The 19481-nt window shown below is 37.4% G+C and overlaps 2 protein-coding genes across 6 annotated transcripts in view; one reads left to right on the top strand and one right to left on the bottom strand.

Moving 5' to 3' along the window:
- The window catches only part of LOC124432333 (protein tiptop), a 147123-nt gene extending 135304 nt beyond the window's left edge, over nucleotides 1-11819 (bottom strand). For 3 of the 4 annotated variants that reach the window (XM_046981231.1, XM_046981234.1, XM_046981236.1), the window contains exons 1-2: nucleotides 11681-11819; nucleotides 9723-10905 (exon numbers count right to left, since the gene is read on the bottom strand). Coding sequence is in view for 1 of the 4 variants with exons in the window: in XM_046981236.1 (XP_046837192.1) it covers nucleotides 9723-9762 (40 nt within the window). In the remaining 3 variants the exon portion in view is untranslated. Of the gene's footprint in view, nucleotides 1-9722; nucleotides 11401-11680 lie in introns of those variants that run through there. The other variant, XM_046981235.1, reaches the window with a different exon arrangement.
- Nucleotides 11820-12186: 367 nt separating this feature from the next.
- LOC124432236 (zinc finger protein 761) overlaps nucleotides 12187-19481 on the top strand; it is a 39774-nt gene continuing 32479 nt past the window's right edge. Inside the window, exons 1-2 of one of the 2 annotated variants that reach the window (XM_046980970.1) lie at nucleotides 12187-12970; nucleotides 14367-14797. The gene's annotated coding sequence lies outside the window, so the exon portion shown is untranslated. The remainder of the gene's footprint in view (nucleotides 12971-14366; nucleotides 14798-19481) is intronic. The other variant, XM_046980969.1, reaches the window with a different exon arrangement.

The following is a 19481-nucleotide window of genomic DNA, read 5'->3' as shown; positions in this document are numbered from 1 at the left end:
CGATATTCGATTGTAATTGCTTCGTGTATAAACTAATACACAAATATATACATACATAAATACATACATATATACATACATACATGCATACATACATATATATATATATACATATATATATATATATATATATATATATATATATATATATATATAATAAGCATGCATATAAATAAATACGTATATAAGAAGGTTGGTACGTCAAACAATTGTAATAACGTTAAATACATCGAAACTAAATTCTAACGGTGAAAGCGATACCTATCCACCGATAGGATAATAGCGAGTTTCTGCCCGAGAAATAACCAAGTAAAAATGTTCACCGAGCTCTCCTCCTTGGAGTGCTTCGAAACGATCCAACCTCGGATAATCGTTCGTTCCTTGGCTCGTCACGAAAACTTCTGCGAGCGAAGGTCGCGCCCCTTTTTCATCGCGTTGAAGGATTTATGACGGCAAGAAGAAGGCAGTTCTCGGGGTTCTAAAAATGCGCACGGCATTGTTTGAGGTGAAAGTTTTGCGCAATGGGCGTCTCGCTCGCCATGGGTCGTCGTTCCTCCTTCTCTAAGCCTCTTCTAAAGGGGACAGGGGATACGGGGGGAGGGGGTTAACCGCGGCTTCGATCGCAGCGGCTCTTCCTGTAGGAGAAAATTTCTCCTACGACCCGATGCCAGGTACACTTACCTATATATGTCCCCTCCTCTCCTCTCCTCTCCTCTCCACTGCTCTTTCTCTCTCTCTCTCTATCTCTATCTATCTATCTATCTCTGTCTCTATCTCTCTAATATATCTATCTCTTTCTATCTCATATCTTTTCTTCCTCTTCGTCTCCCTTTAACGCGTCCATATTTACGGGAAACGTCGTTGCCTGGAAGATCGCCATAAAACTTTAACGGCACGTTTCGCAGGTACTCGCTTCTTCCTCGTCCCAGGTAAACGCAACGGAAAAATCAAGTTCTCTTTTCCTATCGTGAAACTGGAGCTATATGCGTGTGTCCCAGGAACATGGTCGTTCGTTTCGTCATCACCGAGGAATTTTGTTTTTCATTTCTTTTCTTTCTTTCTCTCTCTCTCTCTTTCTCTCTCTCTCTCCCCCTTCTTTTTTCTCTTCCTTCTCTTCTTCTTCTTCTTCCTTTTTTTTTTTCGTCACACGAAGATATTATGATGCGCGTGCACAAATCACACGTTAAAATATATACTCCGTAACGCGTCGAATAAAAATAGATTCGTATCTTAACGAATTTATGTCTTTCGGGCCGCGTATCGTTCAGGTTTCGAAATCTTTCTATATCCGTCGTCCGTGTTTGACTACGAAAATTACGTGAATTCTTTCGCTTATCCTTTTCTCCCTTATCCCCTCTCACTTCCCTCGATTTCTCTTTTTCGCCCTATAACCACGATCGTTCCCCTATTAACGTATAACAATAATAATTGGCCAAGATCGATATTAAGATTTACTTGGTGAAAAATATTTTACGGATTATTTATACGCAATCGATAATAGACCGACTACACGTTTAAAGCAAGTTTGATAGACTCGCTAATGTGACTCTTAACGATTAGATAAATTTGAATGGACATCGTTAAATTTTTATTTCCGCATATCTATCTGCGAAAAGATGGTAATTTAATGGCTTCTTAAACTGTATCGTTTAATTTACAAAAATAAGACATTTCCTTATACAAAGGTTCAATGTTTCGCTAGATTATTTATAAAATTGATTTGAAACTTGGCCACGTGAATACGGCAACAAAGTAAGTACGTTGATAAGTTTTACTGCTACATAAATAATAAACTTATATAACGATATTAACAGTAATTGTTAAATTAATAAGAACTAAATGTACTTGACATAAAAGATAAATAAATACGTAATCGTATATAACGTTAAAACGTTACATAAAAATTCTTTCTCGGATTGAATGAAAATTTTATGATTGAAGCAAGAAGAAAATCAGTGAGAATATCGTATACAGGTTCATATCCAGTTGATGAAATTTGTCGCGTAACAACGATTTGAATGACGACGACAATGACGAGACGAGGACGAAGACGATGAAAAAGATCAAAGACGAGAATGGGAATTTTGTTGAAAACTCGACGGCTCCTCATAAAAAGTTCACGATCGAAACGTTAAATGTGACCGTTCGGTGGCCGTTTTTAGATCTCTCAAATTTAATTACCGTCGATGCAGAATACTTTTTTTCTTTTTTCTTCTTTCTTTTTTTTTTCGTTTTCTTTTTTTTTGGCACGAACGAGACCGGCCTCGTATCCGAAAATCGATTTGTCCTATCTTAGAACGACCAGACGATAATTTAAATATAATTGAAAATTCGCGTCGTCCCAATAGTCCCGTTATTCGACGTTTCTAGATAGATAAATAGATAAATATACATATATAGTAAGCAAAAGATGTAAAATCTTTAAGAGCGTCGACCATCATCGTTATTTCCGTTTGGTTATCAACGCTTTTGTTCCTCTTGTGTCGGCCGAATTCAATGGTATAAATCTAAAATTCTTTTTGCTTTAACTAATTATATCTAGTACACTTTCTCTCTCTCTCTCATTCTCTCTCTTTCTACCTCATCAACAATCCTTTCGTCGCTTCAAGAACGTCCGCGGATTCTCTTTACTTCGCGTTGAGTCCGAAAATATCCGCGGGCAGCTACGAGACCGTCGTACTTAAGTATGTTAGTTTCGAGCCGAGCCGAGTCGAGTCGAGCCAAGCCAAGCCGAGTCTCGAGTTTGAACGACCGGAGGTGCGCCTGCGCCTTCTATACCGACTCCTACGTCGTACTTTATGAATGAAGTCAACGCGTCGCAAGCCGCGAAAAGACGAATCCAGGACTCTTCTTCTAACATCAGTACTCTCCGCAAAACCAACTCTCGATTTTCTCGATTTAACTCTCTTTATCTCTCTCTCTTTCTCTCTTTCACTCTTCCTTTTCTAGCGTTGAGAAAATAATCGTCCGCATGGCGTTGAATTAAATATCGTTGTCGTTATAAATTTGTCGTAGGAAGGGATAACGGTGACGTATGTATTTTCTTTTTCTTTTTTTTTATCTTAAAATATTTTTCAAAATTAAACGAAACGGATTAACTTTACGTAATTTGACGAAAAACTGAGAGAAAGAGAAAAAGAGAGAGGGAGAGACAGAGAGAGAGAGAGAGAGAGTGTATGTATACATCTACTCTTACGTACAGGTCGATTATAAATTAAAGATCGATTGAATACCTCATTTATTAAAAGTATTAGAAAAAAAATATATATATTAAGAAAGGTTTCATGATTTCGTGAGTAAAATATTTTATGAGTGTCAAATAAATAACCGATTTCCGGTTAAACCGGAAATTTTATAATGTTTAATTTTTCTTATGGAAGAATCAGTATTGTTTAACTAATTAAATACTTCAATTGATTGGCTTAAAAAAATTATTAAACAATTATAGGCCTGAAGTTAATAATTATCGAGATAACAGCGTAAACTTTCAAATGTAAACGATTTTAAAATGTAAAAAAATTTTTTAAAATAAAAAAACGATCTTACGATCAATTTAGTACTAAATTCATTAATGATGCTACTATGTAATTAATAAAAGAAAAATATTGCAATTAATTTATAATAATAAAACTAATAATAATTTATTTAATTCGATGAATGTTCAAAGTTTTGATTATTTTCTTGTGTTTACAATCAACATCTTCTAATCATACTTGTTCGTATATTCTGTAACATTTTAAATTTTATTTCATTAAAGACATTTATAACTTCCGCTTATAATTCTTATAAATTTTAACTTTATTAAGGTTAGTTAAATTAGTCATTAAGTAATTTACTCTTACGAGACCTATACTCGTATAACAACTTTTTTTTTGTATATAGTTCATCAATTTTAATATATAATTAATATAAAAAAAAAGAAAAAAAAAAAAGAAAAAAACAAGACGTCGCATAAGAAAAAATAAAAATCGGCTGTTTTTTAATTCATACGGAAGTCGATTGTTTTCCATTTCATACTCTTAAAATATTTTACACATTATTCGACTGACCTTTCATTTCTAATCACAACCTATATATATATATATATTAAATTTATGAATTACTATATATATATATATATACGTGTATTATAAATACCTATAGACACAAACACACACATCCATACGTTTTTCACGAGAATTAATTTTTAATTTTTATTGAAAAAAATGACGTCTGAAAATTTGCATGAAAAAAGTAAATCGTCGACGTACAAAGCTAATATATTTATGATCTTATCTTTTCTTCTTTTATCTATTGTGATAATAAAATTTATATAATAGTTAATATTATCCATAAAAGATATAAAATTTTTATTTATTCGATGAGTCAGAATAGATTACTCCCTTATCAGAGATTTTTCTTGAATTCTTAAGCCCGGTGTAAGTATAACCGTTTAAACCATTTTAAGATGACGTTGTATGAAGATGCACCTACGCTGCACCTGTTGCGTAGGATTCGAATTTTGCGGTGGATGCCGTAAATCCGTCTCCAAGCACGCGATTAATGCACCTTTCGCAAGCATACCTATGTATGACGTGTTTTATTAGTGGCATGTAGTGACGTCGATCGTGCCATGTTCACAATTTTTCACCAAATTCCAGCCCCCTCCCTCCCCCCTTTGGCCCCGCTCCCTCACTCGACGACACCTATGTACACGAGGAAATAAAACGCGTTTTTAACGCGTGATAATCGATCGTTCAATATTTGTAAACGTCCTTCGACGTTCTAGATATTCTGATAAATAAGACCAAAGGTCATTACTCGATTTCATTGACATCTATTAAATATTTATTAACGATTAAGATTAAAAAAAAAGATAACAATTAATTATATCTAAAATTTTATATATTTTCACTTGTTCTCCTATATATATATATATATATATATGTGTGTGTGTGTGTGTGTGTGTGTGTATGTATATATATACACCAACAAAGATAATATAGTCGATTTACTACTACTATGTCGTTACAGCTTAATAAATCTCTATTTTGGTTAAATTTTTTACTTTGATCTAAAAAAATTCCCCTTCTTTAGTCATTCAACAGCCTCTTTTTTATTTTCCTTTTTTTTCTATTTTATCGAATATTTAATCGTAGTAATGAATCGTGTAATAAAACATTCGACAAGACTTAATCTAATAAAACGGTCCTTTCTCATCAATTTGTGAGTTTTTCTTTTCCCTTTAAATTAAATAAAAATCATTTCCTAATTTTTCCTTCATTCCGATGCCTATCTACAGCTAGATACTATAAATAACTATAAAAATCCAATGATTTCAATTCAATTAGTATCTAAGCATCAAGAATATTATACACGACTAATAAAACTTGTACTTTCCTTTTCTCTTGAGTTTCCTTTTCTTTTTCTTTTTTTTCTTTTCTTTTCTTTTATTATTCTTTTTCCAAGGTTTTATTTGAATCTACGACGATAAGAACGAATCCTCGCTGATAAAAGTAAGTACATAAGTACTTACACATAGATGAATATGTATCTAAGTACTTATGTATGTATATACATACATTAGCCTTTCATAAAGTGTGTTACCGATGACTATAGAGAGACAAAGATGAAGAGAATCGATCGAAGGAAATTGGTGATAGTTCGTCGTTAAAATATTGCTAATTAGTTCTCTTCGAAGCAGTTTGAAACGGCCGTGCACCGATACCTACCTACCTACCTACCTACCTACCTACCTATCTACCTACCTACCTACCTACCTACCTACCTACCTACCTACCTAAGTACTTACTTGAGAGATCGATCCGAACGAATCGATGTTTTGCGAGATCCTTTCGAGAAGGGAACATCATAAATCGAAGCGGAGAAATTAACCACGGTCGGCTTGCACTTCGCTTTTATCCGCAGGCCCCAGGCCATATTTTGTTATTTTCTTAAGCCTCGCAAACCACACGTCTACTTTCGCTGATGGCTTTATCCTTTTCACACGGATAGAAACTTTCTGTATCACCAGTTAGTTATATTATAACATTAATTTAAATGGTTTCAATATTTCTAAGTTTTTCGAGAAAAGTCGAAACGAAAGCGAATAATACCAAACGATACATCTTTACTCGCTTCGTGTCATCGTAATATCCGCCGTGATATATTAGTTTTCACTTTTGCGATTATATACTTTAACCTTCCTCATATTGAATTCTCAATTTGACGTTTCAAATAAAATTTCCGTAAATATCGTAAATCATAGAGAAACATGTCACTTCTTTTTTTAGACTGAACAAATTTCTTTGAAACGTTGATTGGGTACAGAACGATTAGTATTGATTGGGTATAGAACGACTGTATGAAATATGTAAGGGGATTTCAAAAAAAAAAAAAAAAAAAAAAAAAAATAAAGAAAACAGTTTTGTTGGAGCAACAATAGAAAAAAATATCTAACAAAGAATACAAAAATATATAAAAAAAATACAGTGTATTTTTTATATATAGTTGAAATATATACAGTTTGAAGATCGGCTTGTCTTATATATGCAATCTGTACATTAAAATCCATTAATTTTTAATATTTAAAGTCACAGTTAAAATAATAAGTTCTAAGACATAATGACGTAACGACGTAAATGATAATTATAATACTTTTTTATTAACTTTTTGTATTAACTTGATCCAAAATTAATCGTATTTTGATAATATTTACAAAATGTACATGAAATAAACGAGCTTACAAATTTTATACTATTTTATACTATTTATAAGATTTCTATACTTATATATATATATATATATATATATATATATATATATATATAAAAGAAAAAATCAGAATATTTTGCATAAAGTTTACAAAAAACAATTTATTCGATTTAAAAAAGATCCAAATATTTTTATGACACATTGTAAATAAATAAATAAGTAAATACCTATGTAGGTTTTACCTCCTGACAAAGAATCTCGTTTATAACTATGACTTTTAAATTTATGTACTGTACCTATATATTTCTGTTATGAGAACATAAAGATCATCTAAGAAATCATCGATGCATCGTCCTTGGCCCACATATCATTTTACTTTTGGATTTATAGCATTCGTATATGAGATTTGTTCCACTTCAAATGCATCAAAATCCGAATCGGAAATTCACCATTTTCTTTCTTTTGATTACCATATCATATTCTATATCCTGCACGTAAGTACATACGCCTTATATTTTCATCACTCGATATATACATGCATATGGTGAATTTGCTTCGTAAATTCGAGTGGATTAATAAAAAAAAATTTCACATTCTTTATTCCCTTTACTCACTCTCTCTCTATCTCTCTATCTCTCTCTCTCTCTCTCTCTCTCTCTCTCTGTTTTTTTTATGTAAAAAAAAAAAGACAAAACAAAACAAAAAGTAAAAGAATAGAGACTACCAACGACGTATTTATGAAACAAACGAAAATTCGTCTGAAACAAAAGAAAGAAAAAGAAAAAAAAAGAAAAAAGAAAAGATAGAACTATAAACGCAATAAGAAGAACAGGAAATATTTTCCTTATCCGAGCATCTTGCGATCGCTTTCAAGATGGCGTCTGTACGGCCTTTACCAATCTATTCGCATTAGTTTCGCGCATTTCTTAAAGCGTTAAAAAAGAAATGACAATGTGATGAGTATACTGTACGAATTTATGTTCACTGCGAAGAGAATCACAAGCGTGCGCATATTAGAGAAACAGAGAAAGAAAGAGACAGAGACAAAGAGAGCGAGAGGGAGAGCAAGAGAGAGAGAGAAAGAGAAAGAGAAAGAGAAAGAGAGACAGATAGACAAGCAAAGATTTATAGGTGCTTGGTCAAGTTTTGGTAGGGCAAGTTGAGTGAATTGTAAATATTTCCGGCAGAGAACTTCACCAAGATGGCGTCCTCCGTTGGGGGCGAGTTTGTTTACGCCTCATGGCTTCCCACGTGGGAAAAGCAGCATGGCGCGCGTTACGGCCTTCGGATCCTCTTCTTCCCCTGTTCTTCTTTCCGACGCTTGTCACCCTTCGACCAACTCGTCAAATTTCAACTCAACTCGAGCAAAAGTCGAATCATTATCCAGGCCGATATCAAATATCGATTCTCGTATTAGAAGATCAAACATTGAACGTTTGAAAATTATTTTTCCGTATGTATATATATATATATATATATATATATATATATATATATATACGTACATACATACATACAGTATGTATGAACAGAGAGAGAGATATATAAAACTTAGAAAATGTACGCACGTAAACGTGACTTTATATAAAAGTCTTTCGTTCGTTTGAGGTAGGTTGTAAATGTTCCGCAGAGGGAAAGAGAGAGAGAGAGAAAGAGAGAGAGAGAGAGAGAGAGAGAGAAAGAGAGATATAGACAGAAAAAGAGACACGTCATAAGAAGAGAAAGAGGAGGGGATAGAGAGAGAAAAGGGAAAGGGGAAACGAATGCGTGAGCGACGGATGATAATTCGACGGTTTTTTCTCTTTTTTTTTTTTTTTTAAACATTTACGTAATTAACCTCTTCGGCCACAGTTTGTCCTCCGTAAAGGACATTGACTTTCTAATTTGTACTTCTTCGTTGTCTAACAATCTAACAGGAGAGACATTGTAATACGTAAATAAGTATTTACGTACTTACTTACAAGGCTCACGTGTAGGCGCAATGGTATTAACGATCATATACATATATAAATATTAAAGTATGTTGATCTCAAGTTTTGATCTATAGACGAGAAAACCATTTATGCATCAAGAAAAAATGATATAGACGACGATATGTATATATGTATATACATATATTTTATATATATATATATATATATATATATATATATACATATTTCAAGTTTAGGTTATGTTCGAAAATTGATTTTTAAAAATCGTTGTTAGGTAATCATTTATGTACGTATATATGTATATATATGTAAAGTGATATGTATTTTGGATTCGCGCGTTCTTAGAAAACAATTTACAAACGAAATCGTGCATTAACTCGGCCAAAAGTAATATAAAACAAAAGGACTTATAAATGTTCGCGGAAAGTCAGTGTTTCTGTTAGTAACCTTTAACACAACGTTTCAAAGAACTTTCAAGAAAAAAACGATGTTGATAGGATCGACGACGCTATGAACGAACGAACGAACGAACCAGCACGAGCTTAACCGATTACACGCAAAATAATAGCACGTGGCTTGCCGACGCTACGCGCTGCTTTACGGCGCACTTTCGCATGGTCAAAGGAAGAAACGACAAACGTTGCTGATACATAACGTAGACGGTTCTATCTTTTTCAAAAGAAAGAAAATTAGAAAAAAATAAAAAAAGAAGAGAGGGACAAAAGTAACGACGGGACTATTGGGAGGTAGGAAGGAAGAGAAAAAATCTCTTAGGATAATTCGTTCGATCGACATTTTTCGTGTAACAAGTCAAACCAAATGAAAACCTTTAACGAAATTTCGAACGAACGTACACATACACACACACACACACACACACACACACACACACACACACACACACACACACACACACACATACACAGAGATGGACTGGAAAGAGGGTTGATAAGAGAGAGGGGGGAGAGGAGGAATTTAAATTAGGCTCGTAAGAATTCGTTCACAGAAAGATATACAAAGAAGAAAAAAGAGAGATGAAAAAGGCAAGGGGACATTTTTTTCGTTTTTGTTTGTTTTTGTTTTTCATAAACTTACATTTCATTCGTTGCGGTGCGTGCTGTTTCCTTCGGGGCATCTGCGTCCTTCGAAGTTGCTCGATTATCCCTGTGGACTCCAGCTCTTCTCTCCTTAACCTCCGACGATTTGGTCCCGAAAAAAAGAACGCTACGCCCGTACAACGAGAAAAATCGTGGCAAACGAACTAACGCGGGAAACCAGAGGCGATAGTCTTCCACTTTTTCTTTCTTTCTTTTTCTTTCTCTCTCTTTCTCTCTCTCTTTCTCTCTCTTTCTCTCTATCTATCTTTCTCTCTCTCTCTCTATCTATATATATATATATATATATATATATATCTATCTATCTATCTATCTATCTATCTATCTATTTCTATCTCTCGATCCTTCCCGCGCACACTACAGTTCACCCAGGGCACACAGCACGTGTCCGACGACCACTACCTCATAGTTGTCGACGGAGATTCGATTTTCATCATCGATTTCTTCGTAGAATTTGTCGTCTTCCTCCCTATCATCGTCATCCTCCACCACGCGTTGTTCATCGTTAGCTATTGTGGCGACACCATACGACGACTTATTATTATTTCGCTTATCGGTGATATAAAACGACAAAACACTTTGCACTTTTTCCACTCTTTTTCTTCTTCTTTTTCTTCTTTTATTTATCTCTTCTTTTTATTTCGTATTACCGGCACGTTTTGCGTTCCCGCGCAATAATATTATACATATATATGTATGTATATACGTGTATACGTATATGTATTACGTACTATCGTTTACATTACTGTCGTCCGACAATAATAGTAAGATAATACCTATATATATATATATAAATATTCTTTTCCTCACACTCTTTCGCGAAGAATCGTCGTCGTCATATTCGTCATCGTCGTCGTCGTCGTCGACGTCGTCTTCGTCGTCGTCGTCGTCGTCGTCATCATCATCATCGTCGTATAAACGTAGTTGTGGCAATAGATAGTGGCAGGAGACACCAGTGAGTTAACGGAATCGTCGAAGGCGTAGCAACAGCAGTAATACCTTTCTCGAGCTTCTTCGGCCATCTTCGAATCCGTAGGCGCGAAACGATAAGTCAAAGAAGTCAAACCAACTCTAACGTTCAAAAGCTTTAGCCGCACTCTTTATCAAACTATTTCGTTGCTCTTCTTCCATCGATTTTGCAATATGTTAGAACGACGCAACACCTACGAGGAAATGGGGAAAAAAAAATTAAGAGAAAAAAAAATAAAAAGAAAAAAAAAAAGAAAAAAAAAGAGAGAAAAGAAAACCGAAGGAAGAGAGGTTAGAGTGCGATCTTGAAACTCTCCCTCCCTCCATTCGTCGTTGACCGTTGCGATCTTTGACCGTGCGCGAAAAAATTATTACGCGAGAACGTACGGGAATTGGGGGGACCAAAGAAAAAAAAAAAAAAAAAAGAAAAAAAAGAAAAAAAGGTAGGAGACAAAGAACAACAAGAAACAAAGAGAGGTAGAAGGGATGAGATCGGATAAAAAGAGATGAAAAGTTTCTCCGTTTTTAAGGATTCTCTTCTCGCGACTTTCGAAGCAATCTCGCGCGACTCCGTTCTCGAAACTCGCGCGCGACGTTCGTGGAGTTTCGGACGGTACGAAAGACGGAGAAAGAAAAAGAAAGAAAAAGAAATAAAAGTAGTGAGAAAAGTAGAGAAAGATAGACGGAGAGACAGAGACAGAGACAGAGAAAGAAAGAGAGAGACGAATAGGTTAGAAAAAATAGAAAAAGAAAGAAAAAGATTGCAAAAGAGAGAGAAGATTAAAAGAAGAGTGAAAGAGATAGAAAGAAAAAGAGAGAGAGAGAGAGAGAGAAAGAAAGAGAGAGAGAGAGAAAGAAAGATAATGCTCGGAAGGGGGTTAAGAGAGAGAGAGAGAGAGAGAGAGAGAGAGAGGCGTCGAGATAGAGAGAAACGAAGGAGAAGGAGGAGGTGGTGGAGGTGGAGGCTACCGTCGTTCGTGGATCGCGAAATCGAGCGGGCGGCGGTCCAGCGCTGACTGACTACGGACTGGCGTCGCGGCGGCAGGCCGCATGGTGGGGGGCCCCAGGAGTAGCAGTCCTCTTTCCCTCTCTCGCTCCTTTCTCTACTTCTCGTTTCGTCGCTCTCCTCCTCCACCTCCTCCTCCTCCACCTCCTCCTCCTTCACCTCCTTCTTCTCCTTCCTTCCTTCTCCACCTTCTCTTCCTTCTCTCCCTCGCACTCGTCCGGCCGTCTTTCTTTCTCCTCCTTTCTCTCTCTCTCTCTCTCTCTCTCTCTTTCTCTCCTCCCCTCTTTCGCTTAGCTCGACCGTTCGCGCCTCGCGCACGCGGATACAAAGATAGAGGGGTCCGAGGGGGCGTACGGCAGGCCAGGGGCGGGGGGAGGAAGTTTATGGTGGGTGGGAGAGTGGTTGGGAGGATAAGAGGGAGGGAGAGAAAGTCGGTGGAACGTCTATCGTGTGCACGGAGAGACGGTTTACGGAGTGAATGAGCGAACGAGGATGGAGGATCGAGAAGGATGCTCTACGTATGTATGCCGATGCGATATGCTCCTGCTGCGCGCTTCTCTACTTTCAACTACGTTCTACGTTGGTTCTCGAGGACGAGAAGAAAGACAGGGGAAAAACTACGATGACTACGACCGGAGAGGAGGACGATTACGACGGCGCAAAAGGCGGATGGCCCGCTCTCCGTCGATAGATACTACACAAAACCACTGCCACCGGATCTTCTCTTTACGAGAGAATGCAACGTGTTCGATGCTGCGCGACGATATCGCGCGTTTTTTTATTTCTCGAAACTTTTCTTATCCTTCTTTTTTTTTTTCTTTCGTTTTTTTTTCTTTTCTTTTCTTTTCTTTTCTTTTCTTTACTTTTGCTTTATACCTGCTTTCACTTTGACTTTTCTCGCTCGATGATCTTTCGATGATGGGATAAAGAAGAGAGAGAGAGAGAGAGAGAGAGAGAAAGAGAAGTGCAAGAAAAAGCGTGCGACGGGCCCGAATGCAATAGCGCGCAACGAAGGAGCTCGAAAAAGGAGGCGGGGCCCTTCGTTCACGGTATCTCTGTTCTCCGCGTGCGGCACGAGGAGAATGCCACGTAGGAGGGGAAAGGAGCGCGCTTCGTGCGACCTTCGCTTCTTAACGGCGCCGCTTGGAGCGCTGTTGTACGTGCGCGGCTTTACGGCGACGCGAGGACACACCTGTGAGTTTCTCAACATTTTCATCAAAAATATCCACTTCTATACGGCACCACAGTTTCCGGTGAGTACGTTCACGATGTAGTTTTACTTTACGTTAGGTCAGGGAGAACGGACGGATACGGTAACATCGAGTTAACGAAGCGAGACGATAGTTCACTTGAGCTAACCTCAAAAATCACGAGTTTTGTTCGAAGAGACTATCGTTGAGAGCAACGTCGAATACGTTCGATACCTAACCAAACTTGAAATAGTAAGCTTCAATTATAGATAGTATATATAATCGTATGAAGCAATCGGGTTTTGTTATTAACATCGTTTACTTTTTTTTTTACTTTTACTATCTTCTGATTCTTTTACGTAGTTTTAACTTCAATCGTGAATATTTCTTTTTCTTTATCGAATATAAAGCTGTTTATACGATGGGAAGAAAAATTATTTGACAAGAATGTATGTAGTAAATTTGACGAGATAACGACGACACTTTAATTTGCTTCGCGTCGCGAGAAACAATGAAACGTTCGTAACAATTTAACTGGGCGATTTGCCAATAACGAACAACCTTCAATTTAACCTTTGAAAAACGTTATACAGAGGATACATAAATACGTAAATCATGTTTATAAAACTATATTTATATTACGTATATATTCAGACGAATTCCTTTAATGTTATCAAACAATTTCTTTCAGTCTCGTGTCATTTATAAGAATTTACGTAAATTAAATTTTTTTATGAGATTCTGATCGTCTGCGTTTGTTATTCATTTGTTCACGTTTAATTTTGACCGAAAATGACGTATAAAATAGTAATTGTAATTTTCGAGGTTAAGTAATAAATTGAAAAATAATATTTTCAATATCTATATATTTTCGAAAATTAATTTGGAATATTTCTTCGAAAGAAGCCTTTGCCAGAGACTGCATCAAATACTTATGTGAAACAGTTATACAAGATTGTATCTTTTAAAACAGTATTCATATTTTTTAAGAGAAAGTACATATATTTAAAAAATATTTTTTAATCTTCTTACAACGTAGAAAAAATAACAAAACGTTTTACGAACATAACAAAATAATATGAATATAATTGAACATATATATGAATATTCGGAATATATAATACTCATTGATATAATTAAAATATTCAATTAGATAAAAGAAAAACGTATAACACTTTACAAGAGAAGAGAACAATCGTTGAAAAAAGTTAACTCGATTCGAAGCGAGTCGAAGCGATCGTTTGGTGTCATTCTATTAAATACGAGTTAGATGATCGGACAGGGCGAAGTAGAAAAAATAAAAGAGAGAAAAACAAAGATAGAGAAGGAGAAAGAAAATTCGCGTATATTGGAATAATGCCGTAGGAGAGATAATCATCATCGTCGTCGTCGTCGTCGTCGTTGTTGTCAGTGTAAAGTCTCTATAATTCTTTCCTGTTGGTTTCTTTTCGACGGGCAGGATAACGAAACAACAATATAAATGAACAATGAGTGGAACGGCGACAATGACGATGACGTTGACGATGACGATGACGTTGACGGGAGTGACGGTGACGGTGGTGGCAGGCGAGAGGTAGAAAGCAGGAGGCAACGCTGGCAACACTGGCTAATGCTGCGGGGCGAAGTAGTGCATTGGCGTACCAACTGGCAGGCAGTGCCCGCCTACCAGGCGGAGCCCGCATGATCTATAGCGTCATAGAACACCCCGGCTGCCGTGGTAGGAACTCAATGGCTACGCCCACTCTGCCGAACGTGCGCGCTCTGCCCCCGCCACCTCCACCTCCACCTCCACCAGCAACAGCAGCAGAACCACCACTACCACCGCCACCACCACCACCACCACCACCACCACCACCGGTCCAGAGGATGTTTATGCTCTTGGCTGGCGAGGTACGCCGCGTCTCTATCTAGTCGCGGCTCCGCGCTCCTTCGCTCTCCTTCCGACGACGTTCTCTCTTCCTGCGCTACTGCCGATAACCTTCTTCTTCTTCTTCTCCTCCTTCTCCTCCTCCTTCTCCTCCTACCTCCTTCTCTTCTCTGTCTCTCTCTCTCTCTCTCTCTATCTCTTTCAGCTGGATTATCCCGCCCTCTGGCCCTCTTTTCTTCATTCGCCGTTCATTACCGCTAAACATTCCTGTCAATTAAAAGTGCAGCCGATTTACTGTTCAGCCTCTGTCTCTCTCTCTCTCTCTCTTTCTCTCTCTCTTTGTTTCTTCCTATCATCTCCAACATTGCGCCCCCGCAAAGACTCCGCCTGTATCATATCGTCGATGGAACGTTAACGATCGAACCGATCCCCTTTTACGCGAACTTAGCATCGAACAGCACCAAGTACGTTCTCTCGTCTTCTACCATGCGACTCACCGCGAATCTATTTCTCTCTGCCCCCTCACTCCCCCTCGTCCACCTCCGCCACGCCACCTTATCGTCCGTTCCGTGACCGTCGCCTGATCTATTTTCTCATCTATGTCGATATACTCATTGTACTCGAATAAAAACGTCGGTGAAACCGACGTACATATACATACGTTCAAACGCTATAGGATTCGTTAATTATCTTTGTGCCTCATAAGTACCTGCCTGCATAGTAGACAGGTAGCCTACCGGATCGAAGAAAACTGGTTTTGCGAAGTTGCTCGGAAAGAAAAAAAAGAAAGAAAGAAAGAAAGAAAGAAAGAAAGAAAGAAAGGAAAAAAAGAAGAAGAGGAAGAGAAAAAAAGAAGTAGAAAAAAAACCAGAATTGCCTGATAAATCGTATACTTTCGGTTTTCTTTTTTCCTTTTTTACTTTTTCTTCCCTCTCTCTCTCTCTCTCTCTCTCTCTCTCTCTCTCGCTTGCTCGCTCGCTCGCTCGTTCGTTCGCTCCCTTTCCTTTTCAAAATTCTTCAAGTCCAGATTACCTCGACGACCGATGACACGACATACATCAGCCGCCGTTCGTCGGGTCGACCAATAATTTACACAATAGATGGAATTAATGGATTCTCGAAATATCGTCGACATATCTAATTATACGTTTTTTTTCTTCGGTGCTCGTTTTACCCGCATTTACATATTCGATATTTCGAGACGAGCGACTTGGTATCGATGGTAACGCGAGGAGAGAAGAGGGAGAGGGAGGGGGGAGGGGTAAGGAGGGAGGGTTATACGGATTCTCGATCGAACTTTATGCGTGATTTCTCCTATCCTCTTTTCTCTCTCTCTCTCTCTCTCTCTCTCTCTCTCTCTGTCTCTCTTTCTCTCTTTTTCTCATGAGCATACAGACACACGAACAAACTTAACCAACACACTCTTACATTAGGGTCTTTGCTCTTGACGGCGCGTAGGACGTTCCATTCCGTGCGGGGCCGAATATCAGAGAGAATAATTTACTTCGACGACGATCGTCGCATCGTTTTTGTTCGTGTCGTCGTAGAGAAGCGGTCATGCCGTTTCTAGTTTCTACCCGCATCAAGCCAATTCGACGCCGGCGAAATTCGCGGCGCGACGTTTACGAGACCGTTTATTAGGTGACGTTCCCATTGAGCGACTTGGCTGTGAGCAGAATATTTCGGCTCTTTCTAGAATCTACATGGGAAAGTTCCACGCGCTATTTGTTCGCCCGGTACACACCGGGAAATATAACCGAATATTGGCGAAAGCCGTCGACAAAGAACAGGGATAGAAATTTACCGTGACACGATAAATACTTTGCGGGAGAACGAGGCGAGCTTTTACGAGAGATAGAGATAGAGATAGAGGTAGAAAGAGAGAGAGAGAGAGAGAGAGAGAGAGAGAGAGAGAGAGAGAGAGAGAGAGAGAGAGAGAGAGAAAGAGGGAAGTGATCTTTAACACTGACGTCTTTACGTTCGAGAAAGAGAGAAAGAGAGAAAGAAAGAGATGGAAAGAATTGAACGTAACAACGTAGAACAATCTTTATTTATTTATTCCATTTATTATCTTCATTATGATTGACTGAACGAATAGTTATTAAAAACGTGTAATAACAAATATATCCGATGAGAAATACAGAATAATCGTTGAAAAGTATGAGCTTTCGATGATTGATCCAAAGAACGAACATAGGAGACTTTTGAAACGCAAAGTTTTGCAGATGGCCAAAAACAAACAATGGAAAATAGAAAAGAGAAAGCAAGAAAAAGAAGAAAAGAATACAATACAATAAGAATAAGTGGAAGAAAAAGGAAAAAAAGAAAAATATAAAAATAAAAGAGGAAGGATAATTAACTAAGAAATAGAAAAAAATGGTGACGTGCGTGCGTGCGTGCGTGCGTGCGGTCAGAGATCGACTTGGGGGAGGTTGGATTCGCGAGCGAGAGTATCTTCTGTCACGTAGAAGAGAGGGGGTATAGCCGCGGGGTTTCCTTTTACGAGCGTTGCCGCGTCGTCGGTGGACGCGCCCGGAGGTACTAAACTTGCGAATATTTCGCAAGGCGTCCCGTTATGCAACGACAATGTGGGTCAGTGCACAAGTCGACCCTCCTCGTCTCAAACCCCTCCGTAGCCTAGTCTCTTCCTTGTGGAACATTTCGTTTCTCTATAGTGTAGTAGTAGTCTCCCTGCGGGATCCGAAATAAGTGCATCTCGTAAAATAAAGTACCACAACGCACCGCTTTCTACGGTTCTCTCTAGTCCGACAGATATCGTCGTCACCGTCTATCGCACGTCCGAGCTCTCTTCGTACGACATCGTTCATCTATAATTCTATGCATACTTATAACCGTTTAAATCCGTCACCGATTTTGCCCGATTCTGGTTCAAATACGGGACCGTCCGAGATTAGAACGCGTCGATACGAAATTTCGAAGAGATGACGAGTTAAAGAATTTTTTCTTTTTTTTATTTCTTTCTTTTTTTCTCTTTTTCTTTTTTTTTTTTTATTGCTTATTCGTTTCTTCGAGAAAACGACGTTTCTCAAATTATCGATTAAAATATTTTGTTATATACGCTTATCGACTACGTATTTACTATATTTGTATTATATTTATTAATTCAATTTAGACGTGTAATACTTATTACGATATACAGTAGATTTCCTTTCCATTCTATTCGTTATTTACAAACATTATTATTTCTAGTTTTATTTTTTCCAATGACAGAGACAACATTACAGCGTTATAAAATTGTCAACGATTACACGTCGATACATCCGTACACGATTTTTTGTTGTTTATTTCTTGGAGAAAGGATATTTTTAAGCAGTTTAAATTATTTCGTTATATACACTTATCAACGATAGTTCTTGTATGTATCGTATTATTACTTATTATTTATTACGTTCAAATATTTACTTATAGATTTTCTTTTCGTTTTAATTCCTTATTTACAAACGCTAATATTTATAATTTTATTTATTTTGTTACATCACAGTGTTACGAACTTATCTATCCTTTCGAAGCTTGTGACCCGTCGATATACGTTCGTACGATTTTTTTATAATTTATTTTTTGAAGAAAGAGAAGTTTTTTCTCAAGTCGATCGAAATATATTATTATCAACGCTTATCAAGGATAGTTCTATGTACTTAACTAATCCAGAGCTTACTATTTATTACGATCAAATATTTACCTATAGATTTTCTTTTCCTTTTAATTCGTTATTTAGGAATGCTAATATTTATAATTTGATTTATTCCATGACAGGGACGGCACAACATTACGAAATTGTGTACGCTTTCGAAGGTCGTGACGTGGCGATCGTTCGGCCAGTATGTTGTGCTATGTATATATGCTATGTATAAAAAGTAGTATCTGTAAGATGGTGTAGCTTTAAATCTCAGCGCGTCTAGGTTCGCATCGGGTCCATCGGCGCGTGGGCGGTGGCGTGTATACGCGAAAAACGTTTAGCGAGTATAGATACGCGAAATGCAAACGTTTGAAAATAGATCTCCACGTATATATCGACGTTTCACTTCCTATGCCCATAAATTTGGAGTAAAAAATCGAGTATACGAAATAGTTTACAGACGTCGATTGGCATCCGTTAAATATTTCACGTTTGTTGCCAAATTGAATTGTGCGTGCCTGTTGTACAGGCGTTACATTTATTTTTTCGTGCCGCTTGCCGCCTCTGTTTCTGTTTTTCTGAAAGCGTAACGCGAGAATGTTCATTTGTCCTAATAAACTCGGGTGCTTTGTGAAATATGGCCAATAAATAATGCGGCTCGATGTTGTCGTTAGTACTTTACAGGATTTCATTACTCGAGAATCATCGAAATGCCAGGTCGGAAAAATATCGTTGTTCTTCTTCACGTTTCATCTTTAGTCGTATGAAAGAACGAAAGAAAAAAAAGAAAAAAAAAGAAAATGCATATGCCATGAATTACCTACGGCAAAATAGAAAGTAATCTTCCGTCTGGCCACTACAGTTAGCCCATTACGAGCATTTTCAAGGACGTACTTACTTTCTTCGACTGAAACTATCTTGTGAGAGTCGTGAGAAACCTCGAAAGTACGTCGCTACATTTTTTTTCTTCTTTTTCCTTTTTTCTAAGGACCGCGGTCATAAATTATCCGTTTTTCGAAAGATTAAAGTAGTAGGGAGAAGTAGGAAAGAATAGAAATGTCTACGAAGAG

This window comes from Vespa crabro, chromosome 24, assembly GCF_910589235.1.
Source record: "Vespa crabro chromosome 24, iyVesCrab1.2, whole genome shotgun sequence".
In the NCBI taxonomy this organism is placed as follows: Eukaryota; Metazoa; Arthropoda; class Insecta; order Hymenoptera; family Vespidae; genus Vespa; species Vespa crabro.
This window is presented reverse-complemented; position numbering and strand designations above follow the sequence as displayed.